The sequence below is a fragment of the Camelus ferus genome, chromosome 10, assembly GCF_009834535.1.
Source record: "Camelus ferus isolate YT-003-E chromosome 10, BCGSAC_Cfer_1.0, whole genome shotgun sequence".
Lineage (NCBI taxonomy): Eukaryota > Metazoa > Chordata > Mammalia > Artiodactyla > Camelidae > Camelus > Camelus ferus.
Window position 1 is genome coordinate 45,626,042 of NC_045705.1, and position 16,245 is coordinate 45,642,286.

Consider the following 16,245-nt stretch of genomic DNA (forward strand, 5'->3'; position numbering starts at 1 on the left):
AATGTGGTTCAGATCATGCAATAACCCTGCTTAAAACCCTTCAGTTGCTTTCCATTACACTTAAAATAACCAATTTTTACCACAACCTAAGAGACATTCTAGACTTGGCCTCCTTCTATCCCTCCAACTTCATCTCAAGACACACACCACACTTCCCTCCAGCTTATAGACAGCAGTTTCCTAATTTCCTAAGGCTTTTAGCTGTTCCGTATATCTGAAAATTCTTCCCTAACCCTTCTCAAAATTGATTCTTGGGGTGAGGATGGGGGTAGAGCTCAGTGGTAGAGCCCATGCTTAGCATGCATGAGGTCCTGGGTTCAACCTCCACTTAAAAAAAAAATCCTTATTTTCAGTGTTGAACATAAATGGCATTTCCTTTAGGTTTCCTTGGCTAATGTGTCAACTACCATCACCTCCCTACATCTCTTCTGTTTCTCTTATGGCATTTTTCACAACCTACTACCAGTCCCAAGCAAAGGTTCCCAGGAGCGGCAGCAGCTCCTACCACTTGCTTGTTGCTTCTTTCCATAGAAACTCCTAGTCCTTGTACCTCATTTACCACAGGACTCAGAGGGAGACACTTTTGACCTGGATTACCTCCAAATTCAAGCTCTATACTCGCCCCTGGTGGCCAAAGGAGGTATCATCTTGGCGGTGACCAAATGCCTGCACCAAGTTAAGAGGCTGTTCATTCATACCTGCCCAAGGCACATGTTCTGAACATCCCATTTGCTTCCCCACTAACTGGCAACTTGTATGACATGGGGCTCAGGCCTGCTTAATCCACTTCCCAAGGTTATTGAGACTAAAATGAGATCATATTCCATTAAAGAGAATCAAGTCTTCTTGCAGTTGGCCTATCCCTTGCCTGGGGCAGGAAGGTACAAGGTGAACGTGGAATACATGATATGCCAGAAAGTAAGGAAGCTTTACAAGATTAAATCTGAAAATTCATGAAAGATTAGTTTAATAAATCTCTACAAAGCATTATTTTTGTCTGTTGATAGACTAAAAGTAATATGAAATTAATAAAAGTACATTTTAAAAAAAGTCTAAAGGTGCCTCAAAGTCTACAGAAGGCTATAGGAATAAGTGCACATTTCTTTTGGGGGCAATTAAGGGTTCTAAGATTAGATAGTGGTGATAGTTGTACAACAATGTGACTTCATAGAATTGTACATTTTAAAAGGGTGAACTTTATGGTATGCAAATTATATCCTAAGGCTGTTATTTTTTTTAAAGCCTATTGAAAAGCAAATGCTATTATAATAGCTAATCATCAAGACTATGTAGATCAGTCTTGTCCTACATTTGAGACATATTTTTTAAAAAGCATAATTCTCTTAACTATCTCTCAGGAAGGAAAACTTTGGGAAAAGATCCTGGAGGAGTGTTGACAATAAAGTTGTTCTAGTTAACCTCTAGATGTATGTTTTTTAGGCCTGGAGAGGATCATAGTTATAGAAATATTTTGAGGGAAATCTAAAGAAAATGTGAGTAGACAACCATCAGGGCTGTTTGGTTTAAAACTGTTCAGTACCATTTTGTTACTGGCCTCCAGAGAGCAAAGTTTCTAAAAAAATCTGTCCTTCTGTTGTGGCAAAGTATCACTGCTTATGTTCAGTTAGCAAATGATGTTTTTTACATTCATATATAGAATGTTACCTATGTGAATTATAGGCTACCAATTATGATTAACACTATTAAGTTATCTCATAATACTTTGGGGCTTAATATATTAAGACAATTGATTGCAATGAAAATGGTAAGAAAACAACCTAGTCAATCTACACCCTTAGTCACACCCTTAATATATTAATTATTAAAGTCTGATCATTAGTAAACAGTACCCCGTTAAAAAAATCATTGCAGAGTTGCCCAAGAATAACCGAATGGTTCCCAATAATGTAATGAGCAAACAGCAGCTTTATGACTTTGTATCTTAAAGTAATAAATTAACACAATAGTCACTGTTCAAGGTTTATTTGGTTTTAGTTGGTATGACACTTGGATAGTTGGCTGTGTTATTTATGTAGATTTTTCTTTTTACATTATATGGCAGTGTACACTATTTTGATACATACAGTACATAAAATAAGATTCTTTAGAACAGTTATGCACAAGACTTGCAATACTGGATTTATACATTGGATCCCAGGATGTGATTAATTGGAGAACAAAAAAATTGGACTAGGCATCTTGGCTGAAGGAACCAGAAGAGAGATAACACACAGTAAACACACATCTGATTTGAAGGGAAACTGCAGCATCTGCAACATTGGCAGTGGTGCCTCTTGAGAAAATGGAACTATTTTGCACTAACCAGTTCAGGCTCACACAAGGTAAGTACCACCCAGCATCAGGATATAACTGCAGGGTTTTATGAACCATTCCTATTTCTAACTTTAGGAAACTGATGTTTTTCCTAGGCTGTCTTGACATTACTTCTTTAGTCACAGATCAGATAATAAGGACAATATGCACAACCTCCAACTATATCCTGTTGTAGCCTAGACAGTGAAGTGGTATGATATTAGAAGACTTTAAAACTGCAGCTCTTTCTGGATCCCCCACAGTGTATCTGCACTCTTCTTCAAATGAGCCTCTTCCTCAGGAGTCAGGGTCACTTTCACAACATCTGAGATTCCATTCTGTCCCAAGATGCAAGGAACACTAAGGAAGACGTCTTCTTTTATTCCATAGAGACCCTGAAGACGAGATGAAAAATATTTAATGTTTTTTCTAAGCATTCTGGGGTCTCCCAAGACTTTCATTCTCTATAATTATGAGGCTTTATTTAATATGACTTGCTAAGTAGAAATTCCTTTCTAGATTTTCAGTTAGGATATAAAGGAAAGTCATTAAAATAGCAGCAAGATATCCATTCTAAAAGAAAATCTAAATTATTGCCATTATCCATTGTACTTCCCAATTTTTATTGTATAATGCTTTGGTAACTCTAACTTGAGTGTGATTTTTGTTTTTCCCAAAGGAAAAACAAATTGTTTCTTTTATATTCCTCTACCCATCTCAACAAAATTGACTAGTTTTTTAGTCACCAAGTTATTAAGTATCAATGTGCTGAACACAATGCTAATGGACATTAAGCCTAAAGCTCAACCATGTCTTTTCAAAAAAGAAAGTTGCAGGTCATTAACTTATTTCCCTTAAATCAATGATTGAGGACTTACATTAATCTAATTGCTCAGTAGAATGTTTAAAAAAAACAAAATAATGGCATTCACACACAACCTATTACTACATAGACCTACCTTAATCATGGTGGAAATTGGATGTACCCGCCTAAGATTTTTCATTATACTTTCTGCCAAATCTGCCACAGACAGTCCAATGGCCCAGGATGTGTAGCCTTTCAGTTTGATTACCTCATAAGCACTGTAGGGTAGGGAAGGGTAGGTAGGGAAGGACAAGGAAGGGTAGGAAAAAGTAGGGCGGAGTAACAAAGAAAAACAGCTTTCACTGAACACATACTTTATAGTAAATAATTTATATAGTAAATAATAATATATAAGTAATACAGTAAAGTGCATTATATACTTAAGAGTAACCTTTGCACATGTATACTAGGATATTATGTATAGGGATGTTCACAACAGTACTGTTGGTAATAGAAAAATTTGGCAACAAGCCCAATGCTCTCCAAAACAGGAGAATGGAGAAACTGTGGTATAACCATATGGTGGAATATTACTTAGCTGTCAAAACAAGTAACTACAGCCATATGCAACAAAACGGCTGATTCTTATAAATGTAATACTGAATTTAAGAAAGTAAATCCAAGATTACATATAGCATGCTTGATTTGGGATTATCTCAGGTGTGTGTATGTGTAGCAGGTAGTGGGGTTGAGTACAGAGGGATGAGTGGGAGAAGGAGCACAGAATTCACTCATTTCCAAGGACCAGCAGACTAACAATTCTAACCCAACAAACACTACAGTTAGTTGACAGGAACTATCAATGTTTCTTTGGTTCGATGGTGGGTTCACAGGATTTAATTAAACAAATACAAATAAGAGGGCTCTGCCTAGACAAATCATGATTCATTCTTCAATTCCATAGACCTGAGATCTGCACATGACCACCTGATTTATAATAAATAAATAAGGCCACCAAGTTGAAAGCTTTCCTATTTCAACAATTTCTAACCATTAATAATTACATTTTTAGTACTATTATGAAACTATACATTGCTTGAAACTTTATAATCATCTGAATAAATAAGAAGCTAGCTGTATTTCTATTTACAGACTATAATAGGAACTTGGATTTAAAAATTCTTATTCCTAACTAAATGAATCATACATGTTGTTGAAGTAAAGACCAAATCTCAAATAGGGTAGACAATCTAACTTGTTTTATCTTAATAGTTTACATTGCAAACAGAAAGATTTATCATACTATAAACTGAGAATTATGGCAAATAGACTGTAGCATTAATAAATGTCTAGTTTTTAATCCTTTTATCTATTATACAGTATGATCTTTAACAAAGCTTTAGAAAACAAGTTTTCTGATAGAGTAATCAAATGCAAATGCTAGTAAACTTTTGTTTAAATAATAATACATTTTCATGTTCTGTGTTAAAAATTGAGATCTATTACCTGTCAACCACCTGTTTGTGAACTGCTTTCCACTGTTCCTTATCTGCATCAGTGCCTAATTCAGGGTGCAGATTCTTCAGGGAGACACCAGCAACATTTATTCCACTCCATACAGGAACTAAAAGAAATAGTACAGAATATATTTATTTATTCCCATGCATCAGCCAGCAGACTAGTAATTCCGACTCATTCTTCTAAAGCTCTCTTTTCTTATCTGAGGAGAATTACCCACCCCCTTTTGGCAGATGGTAAAGCTACAATTACCCTAACTTTTAGACTTTCATTGATTAGATTATATAAAGCTAAGAATTGTCACTATATTCTAATCTGTTTTCCTAACCTACTGAGACGAGATAGTATGAGATCATAAGAAGTTTTTTGACATAAGGAACTGAGAACCCTGCAGAAATTATAACAGCTTTCAACTGTGATAATAGATTTTTTTTTTTATACACTACATTTGGATTGGCTGACCTTTTCAGGGCCAAGAAGTTTAAGTCAACAGCTGCGACAGTAAATGAACTACCCTAAAAACTATCATCTTATTTAATATGTCCATGGTAAGGAATTAAAGAAATTTCATATCCCCAACCAAAATAATGTCATACAGAATGGCTAAAATCTTAACAGTCCTAGCATATAATTATACCCAAAGATAGATTTCTAGAAACGATTCTACCCTAATGAATGGATATCTGATTTAGGCTCTGATTTAGTAATGAAACTCCTGTTAATTTTTCATATGATCTTTTTGAAAACACAAAGAGAAAAAAAAGTCATACTTACCACTAGAGTCTCCATGCTCCCCCAGGATCCATCCATGACAGCTTAACGGGTGGACTCCCAGCCTTTCCCCCATCAGGTAACGGAACCGGGCTGAATCCAGATTGCAACCACTTCCAATAACACGGTTTTTGGGAAAGCCACTTATCTTCCAGGCCACATAGGTCAAGATATCCACTATGAAGAAGACATTTCAGCAGAGATACTAGGTGAGTCATTACATAATGATTTACAAGTCAAGATATATGGCTTTATATTGGATCTTGATATTGATCATGACCAGTCAATATTTTTGTTAATAGTTTTAAACCTCTATACTACATACAATATAGCACATACATCAAGTATTCAAGAAGTGTAGTTTAATGAAAATAAACTGTGCATCAGTAACACATTATTCATAAACTTACCTCTTATCCAAGATCTTCTTAGGCAAGTAACAAATTTTAAAGTGCCAACTATATCTAAGGCATTGTATCTCCTTTAATGTTTTAACTATTTTACAAAAACACAAATATGCTCTCAGGAGGAAACTATCAGTTTTACTCTAGCCCATCTATTTTTATGCAGTTAATAGCCTCACCTGGATTGGAAACCACAAGCAGCTTGCAGTTTGGGCTGTACTTTACAACATTAGGAATGATGAATTTAAAGATGTTCACGTTACGCTGGACCAAATTAAGACGGCTTTCTCCCTCTTGCTGACGTGCCCCAGCTGTGATAATTACCAGCCTGGAGTTTGCAGTCACATTATAGTCTAGCCCAAAGAGAAACAATAAGCAGATTAAGGACTTTTAAGAGAATTCCAGCAAAAATTTGTTCCAGTAACTTTTTTTATGGACAGTTTTATCAGTGTTTTATGTACGTGGCACATAAATGCCTCTAATGCCCGTCAGTCACCTTCTTTAAGTTTTTGGAATTTTATCACTGTGGCCACTTACATGCAGGAAGACTACATCAACACCTTCTTTGTATTCTGGTTTTAGTTATGTTGTGACTTTATATAACTAAAACTGGAGGGAGCTGAAAGGAATCACATTTATTTGACTTTTGACTCTCACTATCAAATGAGATACATTCCCCAATTTTTGCCACTGGAGCTCAAGGCTCACTCTTCCATACTCCTATTTCTACTTAACTGTGGTCCTATCAGCTCAGGGATGGGCTTTAAAAAAAAAAAAAAGAAGAAGAAGGCAGAGGCAACTTTACACTTATCAAGCATTGTCTTGCTTCTAGATACCGTATGGCACACAGGATAGTCAACCCCAGGTTGAAGATAATGAAAGGAGTCACCTATCAGACAAGGAGTCAGTGATTTTCAAGTGTCAAACTACACTATTTGGGCCCATGTCTGTTTCCTGGCTGGCACTTGTAAAGTGTGAGAGGGTCAAGCCATGAATATACACTGAACAGGCTCGTTTACCCCGTTCTCAACCTTGTGTTAGTGTGCAAAAGGGAATAGAAGTATATTTCATTTAAATATCTGAAGCAATGTGGTAAAATATGGACCTAAGAGGCTATGCTAATTACATTCTAATTCAGATGCTTTCCACATCATGGACAAATTGGATTTCCATTTAAAACCATTTGCTACAAATACAAACACTGATATCCATAGTTATCAAAGCAAAATTGTTTGAAGGCTCTCTTATCTAGTATAAAAAAAGGAATCCTTGATGAACTAGATTTCAAGCCTGATAAAGAATTAAGTCTAGCATGGACTACAACTTAAACTTGTTGAAGTACCTTTGCCAGAGACAATTTTTGGTGTTCTAAGGAAAAGGCTGCCATGTTGGAGATCCATCATCTCTCCCTTCAGTTTGTCTTCCATGACATCAACGAGAGCAAGTTCATCTGCCAAGTCCTAAAAGACATAAAATTTTTAGTTAAATGGAAAATTGCTATTTCCAAATTTCAAGAAGGACATGCAAAATTTCTTTACTTTTCGCATAGGAGAATTCAGCTACTTTATTAGTATCAGGACACACCTCAAAGTAGAGGCAGGGCCCCATTCAAAAGCTGACTCATAGATGATCTATACACAGGAAGGATCACTGACCCTCTCTCCAACCCCCTCTTCACCAGGAGCTAACTGCTGTACAGAAGCAGAACACTAGGTTGGCAGTAACATCCAATTATGTAAAACCGCTCCATTTACTCTCTCAAATTCAGTTTTACACGTTGATTTTAAGGTTGTTAGTCATTAAATAGATGATACTGACAAGTATTATGACTTAAAAAGTGATATTCTGGACCAGTCCCTGGTTACATGTCTTCCATATATTAGCCAACAGTAACAGTTTTACATAAAGACAGACATGTACATTACAAAACATTGGTGAAAAATATCCTTTTTTCAGATGAACCTATAAAAGTTCACAGCTACCTCTCAGATAAAGAATACCAACAATCGCTTTACTACAAATGGGATGTGGACTATTACAACCAAAGAGGTTATACTAGCTGAGCTGCAGAACTATCCCTAATCATCTACAGTATAATGAGTGGTCTGGCTTACTCTTAACCACACCTGAGTTAGGGAGCTTGACAGAAAAAGACCATAGGTGGTTCACAGGTTTGGGAAAAACAAATGACATCAATTTCTGATCCAATGGGGAAGGAGTAAGAGTTGGTATACTATGCGGTCTCTTCTAAAAACACATATGAAGCAACCTGTGTTGTTCCAAGACACTGCTTAGCTAATTTCTGCCTTCAGTTCTTTTCTGTCCCAAACTCAGAATTCATCATTTCACTCTCTTATTAGGAACTCCAAATCCAAACTTAAAATATCTTAATATTGTAAGCTGCCTCAATTTCTTTTTTATATAAACCAGGCTTGAGTACAGTAAAAAGTACTCTTTATTCACTCACAAGTTTTCTTTTTATAATTAAAGTTTAGCTCCATAATTGGTACCAAAACTGCTATCCAGGGAGGGAGGCAATGGGGATTTGCATGGATGGAAGACTTTACACATTCAGTTTGATTTTAATTTTACCACATATACATACCAATTTCAATTCAAAAATTACCTTAAAATAGCTTTAGCTTGTTTAAAGGCATGGGCTCCACTTTTCCATTTGTAGGCAATTAATGCAGGTTAATAAAGCACAGTGAATTTAAGAAACTGTGTCTTCAGCCTAAAAACCTTTGATTTTTGTAGTTTAGATATTCTTTTGGCATACCATCATGTTTTAAAAGTTTGTTTCATGTGAAGTTCTTTGAATGAGTTCATGAACATAAATATTTGCATAAACAATGTGATAATACAATTCTTGGAGACGGAGTGGGATGGATGGAGTCAAGGAATCCCTGACTTCCAGAGTGATGGGCTCTCACTTACCTTCATTAAGATACTGATGGCACAGGCCATGCCAACAGCACCAACCCCAACAACTGTAATCTTATTCTGGGGGACATGTTCTTCCTTAAGAAGATTCTGAATCAGCTGATCCTTGAGAGTTGCCATTTTGGACTTAGAACGAAAAGGAATCTATAGGGGAAAAACATGCATTGTCACTGTGTCCTTTTAAAATTAACGCTTATTAACCAAAAGCTGTTCTGAAAAAGTTTATTTTGCTTCTTTTTGGGGTACTTGCCACTAAAAATTACAAGGGAAGACTAAAAGGAGGGTGGGAAGAAACCTAAAGATAGCGAAAGGAGAGGTGAAAGGCCTAATGCCAGGATCTGGTCTGGCTAGGATCTTTGGTGTAAAGGTCCTCACCTTGGCGTGGAAAAATAATACCGACGTTTGGGTGTAAGTATAGCCTCCTGAGGGCTCACCCATCTTCACTTAAATTAACTCCAAGTGGAGCTGGCCTTTCCTCAAACAAGATCCTGTGAGCCACCGGCCCAGCTCTACTCCAATCACTAGGACTCCTGCCAAGCCCTTTAAGAACCGCAGGTAGTTGCGTAATGTGCCTTTAACCGCCTCAGCGAACTGCCGGGAGGCAGGGGGGGCGTACTGTGAGCTCTGCTCCTGCGCAATCACTCGTTTTCCGCTCCCTCTCCCCAACCCCCGCCCTCGGAGAAGGGGCGGAGATCAACTGCCCAGTCTGCAGGAGCCCGCGGGGGTTTTACGCCCCGCCCAGACCCGGAAGATTATCAGATGCCCCTCCCCCACTCACCTATCTAGCCACTAATCTTGCTCGCAAGCGTATTTCAGGAGCACTGGACGGAGACCAAAGTAGTAGCCGCTGGCTACCGAGAGGTGGGCCCTAACCTCTATAGCAAGGCAGATGCTTGAGAAGCCCCGCCTGTGAGCGGACTTGAATAGGAACTATCCTGCTCCCTGGGTCAGGGGCAGTGAGCTCAGCATCAGACTTTAGACTAAACTAGTGTTACGAAGCACACGAGAACAACGTGAAGTCTGGCTGGCAGGGGCCTCCTCGGCCTGGCGCACGGCCAGAGCCAGATTTTAAATCGCCATACCAGGAACCAGGGACTGTTAACCAACGCGCAGGGAGGTGCCTTGTGTGGCTTCTGCCATGGTCCTTGTTGCAAAGGCGTGAGGCCAAGTATGAGGAAATTTTGTTAGTACAGGAAGGGAAGCAATAGCTCAAGAGGCCTGCAGCCTGCAGCCCTAAAGTTAATAGATACATGGTGAGACCCTCGATTTCCAGAATCGGGGAGGGGGTCTTTGACTTTCCTAATCCAACCCTGCTCTACATTCACTGGAGAGATTATTATAGATTGCATCCTGAAAGCACCACGTTTAATCCTGACACCGCCCCCAAAGAGCAAAAATATCCGAGAGGACTTCCAGGCAGGCAGCCCAGAGTCACCAAGCTGGAATCGAGTCTCTCTTTACAAATCACTGCTATTTCTAGACAGCCTTGCAAGGTTTCTGCATCCTGGCGGGGGAAGGGAGGAGTTCTTTCTGCAGACAGCTCCTGGCTTCGACAAAACCTAAGCCCTGGGCTCCAGAGCTCCCTTCAGTGTGGGGATATTGGGGTGGGGGAGCCCTGCATTTAAAGGGTCTACTCCCCCAACTCTGCTACCTACTCACTGTGACCTTAGAGATACCCTAACCCTCTCCCAGCCTTAGGTTCCATTTGTCGAAAGGAAGGGAATTAAACATCAAAAGGAGGGGGAGGTACCGGATGAGCCTATTCTCAAAATACTGAGAGGCGGAAAGAGCTGGTGATACCCTTTCTGCTTCATCTTTGCATGCATCATGCCTAACATAGCGCCGGATGCTTAATAAATGTAATTTACTCCAAGAACGTCCTATAATCTGCAGGCAGCCGCTGCCTCCAAGGAGCCCACCTCTTGAGAGTCTCAGGGTTAAAAGGCGACCCTAGCTGCACCCAGTGGCTTTCTGGCTTCCAGGAACCCGCCCCAGGTTACTGAGGCTTTCCCGGCTCCCTGGGCTCCAAGAACCGGACTTCGAGTTCGGTGAGGTTTGCCTGTTTCCATCCCGGAGATATGCCCTACCCTTCAGACCCGTAGTCTCCTAATACTTCTGTATTCAGCCGAGCCTTCGAACCCATATTGGGTGCGGCCAGTCCTTGGTTCCCCAGCCAGGCCAGAGGCCACCCTGCCCACTTAGAGCAAAAGCAGGGTGCGGCGGGCCCCGTACCCGCGTGTGGCGTGGGCCACCGCCCAGGTCTCAAGACTATGCCTCTGGGAAGCAGCGCCTACACCTCCCGGGAGCAGGGACCCCAGCGCGGGCAGCGCCGGGCCAGCGAAGCCCTGAGCAGTCGCTCTCCCCCTCCCGCGCAGTGCGCGCCGGGCCCGACCGTACCGGGAGTGCACGTCGGGCGGGCGGGCGTCGGGGCGCGTGGCGTTGGATCCGGACTTGGCGGCAGCTGCTCCGGTACTCGGAGCTGGGAGCGGGAGGGGCCTTAAATGGACCCGCGAGGCTGACGTCAGGGGGGAGCCGGGCGGACGTGCTAGAACCCACGTGTGGGTTGGGCTGGGGGCGGGCTCCGAGCCGGGCGGAGCACTGTAGAGGCTCCGGCGGCTTGCGCAGCCGGAGGACCCGCAGGCCGCCCGACCCACGTGCGCCGAGCCATCTACAGGGCTGCCCAGAGCCACGCTGCCTCCGGCTACAAAAGTCCAGGTCAGAGCCATCAGCTGGAGTCAGGAGGACCTTCAACTTCCTCTTCCGTAAAATGTGGAAGTTACTCTCAAAGAAGGCTCCATCTGAACTTTTGCTCCTGCTGACCAGTGCCCAGAACCACTTCTAGCACGTAATAGGCACTCGTCACATATTTGCTGAAGGAAAGAAAATGCCTAGCAGAGCGACAGTCTATTCTTACCTAAGTCGAGTGATCTCCAAAACTTAACCCTGCTTGTCCGCCTACTACTAAAACTTCCAAGTCCCACAACACAAAATAAAGCCTTAGCCTCTGGTCTGCACTCCCTACTGTCCCACGGGCCCAGCACCTCGTGTCCCAGCCACACCCGAGAACTGTCTGTCTGTTTTTAGCATATCATACTATTTTTACCTCCGGGCCTTTGCTCATGCTGGTTCCTGGCTGGCCTTCCTCCTCCATCTCTTTAAACTGTACCCCTCTTCTGGTACTGTCCCCACTCCCCCACCGCATACAGCCACAGAGTTGGTATGTCCCTCTTCTCTGCTTCCACCACACTAGTCTGTACATTCTTCAAACGGGTTTGCATTAGAGGTGTGTGTGGTTCTGCTCTTCTACCTTTTAAGGGCATCTACTTCCTCCCTGCACCTGGGGCACCAATTTAGCGCCCAGCCCTAAGAAAGATCCCTAATCGTGGATTCCTTGCTTTTGAAGGGAAAACTCTAACCTCAGTTCGGGAAAAGCCAGCATCTCTCTAGCACATCCTAACAATTTTCCCATCACTCTAGGAGGGAAACCTAGGCTCTCTTCCCAAACACAGAGCTGCAGCCCCTGAAGGCCAGCCACAGGTTCTCCGGTGTTCCTCAGAGCAGGGCAGATTGCAACAGTGTCTGTGGTTCCTCAGTCTTTGTGACAATGTCCTCATTCAATCAGGGCTGGGCCCCTGTCTGCCTATCAAATGCAACCCTAGCTGCTGGGAGGACAGAGCATGGAGAACAGAAGTTAGTCTGGGGAGACAGGTAAGAACTCTCACCAGGAGGGCTCTAGGACTATCTTTGAAGATAGTCTAGGCAGAGACTTTGCTGTTTGCTAAATTAAGACACCTGACAACAGGTCACTCCAAGCATAGTTTCCCTCTTTTTTTGCAGAACAGGGGTCTCAGTTTAACTGCACAATGTATGAATAAAACGAGTACCATTTACTCAGCACCTCCTGTGTCAGGCAGCAAGCTAGGCAATCCTCATACTCATCTTCACTCTAATTCTTTGGAGTAGGCATCATTAGCCCCATTTTTTAGGTAAGAAGACTGAGGCTCAAACTTTTGCCAAGGTCATACAGCTAATAAGTGATTTCAGCTGGTACTTTAACCCAGGCTGATGGCTCCATAGCCTGTGATTTTTTCCTCTATAGGATGTTGTCCCTCCCCCACTCCTTACTCCCCAACTCCACAAAACTCAAGAAATGAGATAGGGGGCCCAAGCCAGTCCCAGGCTCAGAAAGTTCAGTTTTCAGTGAGAGGCAATGGGTATCAGTGGGTGTCTGCCTGTCTGATGGGCTGAGACATCAGTCTCCGCATCCTCAGACTGGGACCTACACCACTGGCACTCCTGCTTCTCAGGCCTTTGGCTTGGACTGGAATTTATACTACCTGCTTTCCTGGGTCTCCAGCTTGCAGACAGCAGATCGTGGGACTTCTCAGCTTCTGGAATCTCATGAGCCAATTCTTTATAATAAATCTCATTTTATATATATATATACTGTGTGTGTGTGTGTGTGTGTGTGTGTGTATGTGTGTGTATATATATATATATATATATATATATATATATATATACACACGTGTATATAACGTGTGTATATATATATATATACACACACACACACACACACAGTGTGTATATATATATATATTCTGTTTCTCTGAAGAACCCTCACTAACACAAAATCCTGACTAATACAGTCCAAAAGGAAGAATTTCTTTAGTAAAGTCAAAGCAGAGGGTGGGGCAGGAAACTGTTTCAGAAGGCAGAACAGACTTCTCAACCTGACTAAGTGGGGGTTTTTTGTGGGGGGAAGGGAGAGGGGATGGCCTCTTTAAGAGGGAAAATCTCACAAAGATGTAGCTTGACCAGGGGATAGGCTGGCCTCAGGGAATGGGTGCTACTCAGCATCCAACATAAGATTTTCCCAAAGTGAACCTGGCCAAAGAGTGATGTCTACCCAAAAACACAGGGTCACCCCTCATTCAGTATTTATTACATTCTTCCTTAAAAACATGGTGGCTCTTCAGTCAATGGCCTTCAGAATAAAATTCTAATTCCTGGGAAAGGCACACTAGGCTTCACTATGATCCAGTGCCCACATCCTCTCTCTGGTCTTATCTCCTATTTTCCTTCATGCTTCCTATATTCCAGTCCCCAGGGTGCTTACCACGTTCCCCAAATATGCCACGTACTTCCTGCTAGGCAATGCCTTCAATTGAATGATCCCTCCTGCCACCATCCTTGTCCACCCAAACCCTACACCTTCACAGATCAAGTGTACTTCTTGGGCTTTATATTATTTCTTATTGCTGCACCTCTTTCCCTCACTAGCCTGTAAGCTCCTACTGGACAGAAATGTTCTCATTCCTCTTCATATCACCAGCACATACATTTATTTGTTTAATAAATGTATTTCGAATTACATGCCTGCTCTGTAAAAGGCAGCATTCTAGGTGATGGGGATACAAAAATGAATAAGACGAATTTATAACCCTTCAAAACTTAACCATTTACTGGGGGAAACCAACAGCAGCATCCCCCACTAGAGTTAAAATGCAAAATAGAATGTAACATTGCTACAAAAGAGAGAGAAAAAATTGCTCTAGCATTCAGAGGAGAGAGAAGTCCTTTGACCAGGGATACCAGTGAAGGCTTCCTGGAAGAGGTAACATCTGAGCTCAGCCTCAAATTGAAGGGACTTCAATTGGTGAAAATCAGGTGTTGTGAAAGCAGAGAACAAGTGCATGAAGGCAGGAAGTTCAAGGTGTCTGGTGAATCTTTAGCTTTAAATGCCGGGCTAAGAAATTTAGGGTGTTTGGTCTTTTGGTTTTTGGTGGTCAGTGGAAGTCCCTGAAGTTTTGGGGAAATGGGAGAGATAGGGTGAAAGCAAGGTGGTTGAGAGCTGATGATCGAGGGTCCTGAATAAGGACATTGTTGCAAATACACAATGGGAAGTTCAGAACATACGCAGCTCCAACCACATGCACAGAACACAGACTTCTCTGACACAACTTCCATGACCCCAGGGCCCCTCGGAACACTCACTGGCAGCCTGAGTCTATTTCAGCTTTTCCATGGTTACAAAGCTGATGACTTTCCTGAGTTGCAGGGCCCAAAATGCAGATGACCTCATCCGTCTCTGTCCCTGACAGGCCAGGGCCTGCTGTGTACATGCCAAAGCAGAGGCTCCTCTCTCTGGCCTGACAACAGGTGCCTGTCCCTGGGAAACTGCTTCATGTCATCCCCCAACCCCATCCATCTCTTGAATGATGGGAGTGGGAGTTGAAGACTCCACCTCGGCTCCTCAACTTCTCCTGTGTGCCGTCTCTTCTGCTACCCTGATGCCTTCCCCCACTCATTATTTTCTCCTCCAACCTCCTCATCCTCAGACACTAGATGTTGCTTCTGTCTCCCTTTTTGGCTTGGACTGCCATTCTGTCCATAGTTCTTTCCTCACATGAGCCCCTAATAGAACCCCCCTCTGAAACTCTAGATTCCCTTTGTTATATACTGAATGTTTGTGTCCTCCCCAAATTCATATATTGAAACCTAATTCCTGATATAATAGTATTTAGAGGTGGAGCTCTTAGGAGGTGATTAGGTCATGAAAGTGGAGACTTCATGAAGAGGGTTAGTGCCCTTATAAAAGAGACCCAAGAGAGATCGTTTGTCCCTTGTGCCATGTGAAGACACAGCAAAAAAGATTGTCTTTCATGAATTTGGAAGTGGACCCTCACTAGACACCTGCCAGCACCTTACTCTTGGACTTCCCAGCCTCCAGAATTGTGAGAAATAAATTTCTAATGTTTATAAGTGGCCAGGTCTATGGTATTTTGTTGTAACAGACAGAAAGGACTAAGGCACTGTTCTAGCCGCTTTCTACCCCAGGAAGGAGATAAGACCTGTGCCCTTTTCTCTCCATGCTCCCCTGGCAGGGAATTAAGCCTGAAGCTTCCCATCACATGATGAGTTCCAAGGCAAAGACTGTCACATTCAAGGGCCTGCATCCACCTGTGGCAACAGAAAATCCATGTTTGGCATTCTCTTGTCCCCATATTAGTTCCAAACTGGGTCCAAAATTCCCCAGGCACTGGTGGATATTGGATTTGTTAATAAAAACAGTCTCACAGGGCTTTGAAAGTGAATCACTGATAACAGGAACCCACCTCTCTTTGATTCCTCTGTAGATGTTTTCAACCTTTAAACCTTACCAAATGGGGAATTACATTCCAAACCCTAGCTCGAAAAAGAAGAGTAATTTCCTCTAAAATTCCAAGAGGATCAAAGCAATTGAAAGTCTAAATATGGCCAGGGAAATTTCTTAGGAATTACCTGGGCTGGGTGTGGGAAAGGAGTGGAAGTCTTCTTAGCGGTACAGCTGCTGACTACAGGGCACCTCACTGAAATCCAGGCCCCGGGTTTTTGTTTTAACTGAGGGACACAGGCATCCATCTAGCTACACTTCACAAAGCAGGTTCTACTGGAGAAGGAAGTCTTCCACTCTGTTATTTGAGCGTGCTCAGAGGACCCTGACCTTAA

General features: G+C 42.2%; 1 protein-coding gene across 1 annotated transcript; it reads right to left on the reverse strand.

Moving 5' to 3' along the window:
• Positions 1-1,967: 1,967 nt before the first annotated feature.
• On the reverse strand, positions 1,968-11,309 carry LOC102520430 (L-lactate dehydrogenase A chain). Its single transcript, XM_032488896.1, has 8 exons — positions 11,152-11,309; positions 8,749-8,898; positions 7,154-7,271; positions 5,991-6,164; positions 5,411-5,584; positions 4,625-4,742; positions 3,273-3,396; positions 1,968-2,708 (listed from the first exon to the last, which is right to left on the reverse strand). Exons 2-8 carry the CDS (start codon positions 8,872-8,874, stop codon positions 2,544-2,546), a joined length of 999 nt encoding a protein of 332 aa, XP_032344787.1. The 5' UTR covers positions 8,875-8,898; positions 11,152-11,309; the 3' UTR covers positions 1,968-2,543.
• Positions 11,310-16,245: the final 4,936 nt, after the last annotated feature.

What these genes read in the sequence shown, in the direction of transcription:
- LOC102520430 (XM_032488896.1), bottom strand. Translation starts at nt 8,874, where the DNA reads ATGGCAACTCTCAAGGATCAGCTGATTCAGAATCTTCTTAAGGAAGAA. An exon ending in CACAAACAGGTGGTTGACAG is followed by an intron (nt 3,397 to 4,624) that starts GTAATAGATCTC and finishes CCTACCCTACAG; the next exon opens with TGCTTATGAGGTAATCAAAC. An exon ending in CAATTTCCACCATGATTAAG is followed by an intron (nt 2,709 to 3,272) that starts GTAGGTCTATGT and finishes TCTCGTCTTCAG; the next exon opens with GGTCTCTATGGAATAAAAGA.